We start from the raw sequence: 2787 nt of genomic DNA, 5'->3' as shown, positions 1-2787 counted from the left end.
TATATATATATATATATATATATATATATATATATATGTATGTCATTAAATCTAACTTATATAAAAATAATCATTTAAAAGACATACATTCTATACAATTACATACACCAAAGGCTAAGCATGCATACAAGTACATCAAACCAAGACCTCATAAAAAGAGAAAGATGGCAAAGGATACTGACACCACAATCACAGTTACTTTTGGCATATAAATGATCAGAACCAGCTCAAGTATTTTAGTAGGCACCCAAAGTACAACAAAAGGTGAGAATGTGGTTAACTTCAATGATTCAAATTTTTTAGCTTAAAAGTTTTATTGAGAGAAAGAGGGGTGTAAATGACATCAGTACCACCAATTTCAGAGTTTAAAAACATGCATAAGAAAGTGTGGTAAGTAAGTCTTCGATTATAAATATCAAAGTTTGCAAGTTGTCACACAGACTCGAAGAACTCGTAAACAGACAGGAACTCGGGGTCAGTAACCTGAACTATTTTACATCAGATAAAGTGAAGAAAACAACATCCAATCTGACCAAATTGGAACCATCATCAGAATATGATATTTACAAAGGCAAGAGCACTAATCTAGAACATGAAATTTATACTGCAGGTATTGAAACTATTTGATAGAAAAATCTGTGTTAACTGCCCAGAAAATATATGGCCCTTAGAATGAGACAGGCTCATAAATTAACAATGTGATATTGGGCCCAAATGAGTTTTCCTGAGTCCGTGCACACAGGCAGATAATAAGTGGTCCTCACAAAAATGCACTATAGTCAGAATGAGAGAAGTTTAATGTAATTTCAAAAGAAATCTTTAACAAACATTCCTAACAGCCATGAGCTACTTGGCATATATTTATACAACACAGCTTCTCTGCATATGGTCACAACTTCTTGAACTCATAACAAAGCACTCCCACACAACTGCTATAACAAACATAAAAAAATGTATGTGAAGACTGATCCTCCCAACAAAAACATCACAGAAGAACGAGTAATTAAACAATACACAAATTAATTAACATATCATGGTAAATGACAAACTCTACTGCTTTATATAACAAAGAATATGAGACACCCTATTTCCGAGTTCAAAGTAACATCCTGTGTCTGTAAAAGGAATTAATATTTAAAAAAGTGCCACAACTATCCAAATGTCTCAGTAATTATGAAAATGAAGGCTTATTCTAAGTAGCTGAAGTGAGTCCAAAGAGAAGAATTATGAACTGATAAACAAGACATTTGTAAACATGAAAAAAAAGAGTCAACAAAAAGGTAAATATTAATGTAAAGAACAATATCTGATTGATTAAAAGAGAAACGACTTCTTGTTAGTAATGTTTACCTTCACAATTATGAACTATAGTGTATAGTCAACTTGTGGAACATAGATAAAACATAGCAGTCAAAAAATAGTTTTTCTGGAGAAAGATCCTGAGCAAATAAATCTTTTAAAAAATATGTTTACAACCCCATTCATCCTGCATGCAACAAATGATGAACTATTACATAATGAGTTTGTGAAAATATGACAGACATATATATATATAACCTCATTAATGAGGAGGAAAAAACATAGAGGGGCAAAAAAATCTAAATCTTGGTCAAATCAGTAAAAATAAGTAACTGGCAGAGGACGTGTACTGTCTTTGAAAGGTTGACTGTAAAATAGCTATGCTTTTCACAACCTACATAATAATATATGTAAACGAATTCTTTACTTTTTTTTTGTTGGCCTTCCAAAGATATAGCATGTGACCACAAAATTACCTTCTAAATAAAATATATTAATGGATACAAAGCAACCATTTAAATTAAATGTCAGTTCGAGAAATTTAAAAAAAAAACTTTTTTATTATGATCTGGCACAAAAATATCAAATAACAAAACTGACAGTGATATAACAGTTTATGAACAATGTGCATTTTAGTACATTTTGTTGTTACAGATAAGAAAACCTGAAGTAGCTTCTTCAGTGATAAATGTAGACTTCACTATTTTCACACATATGTGAAGCAACTATTGTATATTTTTACCAACTAAGACCGTTCTAACTGTGTAGAAACAAACATTAATATGCACTATTCTGCTCTGGTCTCAAGGTTTTTCATGCTGTTGTTTTCTTACCAAAGAAATAAAATTCTGTACTAACAACTCAATAACATGCTACATTAAGGTTTATGTACAATATAGTAGCCGTGACTTCACTTTTGAAAGTATATTTCACTTACTTACTTAACAAGTTAAATAATTAAAAATTTTAACATTCAGAAAAATGTGATATGGAAGATGTACAGGCAATTTTACACATGCAAGTAAAAAATCATATTCCACAAATAACAACTTGGTAAACAGCACAGCCAATCATGACAGAGGAATATACCATTAAACATTTTTAAATCTAACATGTACTGTAGTAATGCAAACCTACCAGACTTGGGTCTTGAAAATACTGAGAGTTCAGAACTATACACATCATCCCTCCACACCAGAAAGAAAAGTAATCATCTCCAAAAGTGTTCTTGTAAGTTATTATTGAGTCTGGAGTTGGAGTATCTCCAATATCGTGATTTCCACAAACACAAATCAGAGGAATTTCTGGATCTAAGTCACTGAAAACTTTCTTGAAATCAATCTCTTGAGGTTTACGTAAAGTGGTTCCTGCATTAGCAACATCAATATAATACTGAAGATCAAAACTACAAGTTCAACTCTTAATAGTAAACTGAACTTTGCATAAACAATGTACTTATGCTATAAAACCTCTTAAAAGTAATATACT

General features: G+C 31.0%; 1 protein-coding gene across 1 annotated transcript in view; it reads right to left on the bottom strand.

Annotated features, from left to right (window-relative positions):
* Positions 1-2787, bottom strand: part of LOC106461664 (serine/threonine-protein phosphatase CPPED1-like) — a 27124-nt gene that overhangs the window by 2115 nt on the left and 22222 nt on the right. The window contains exon 2 of the mRNA XM_013921508.1: positions 2437-2666. Coding sequence (XP_013776962.2) covers positions 2437-2666 — 230 coding nt within the window. The remainder of the gene's footprint in view (positions 1-2436; positions 2667-2787) is intronic.

This window comes from Limulus polyphemus, unplaced genomic scaffold (genome assembly GCF_000517525.1).
Source record: "Limulus polyphemus unplaced genomic scaffold, Limulus_polyphemus-2.1.2 Scaffold1007, whole genome shotgun sequence".
Lineage (NCBI taxonomy): Eukaryota > Metazoa > Arthropoda > Merostomata > Xiphosura > Limulidae > Limulus > Limulus polyphemus.
Note: the sequence above shows the minus strand (reverse complement) of the source record. Positions and strands in the feature narration are given on the sequence as shown.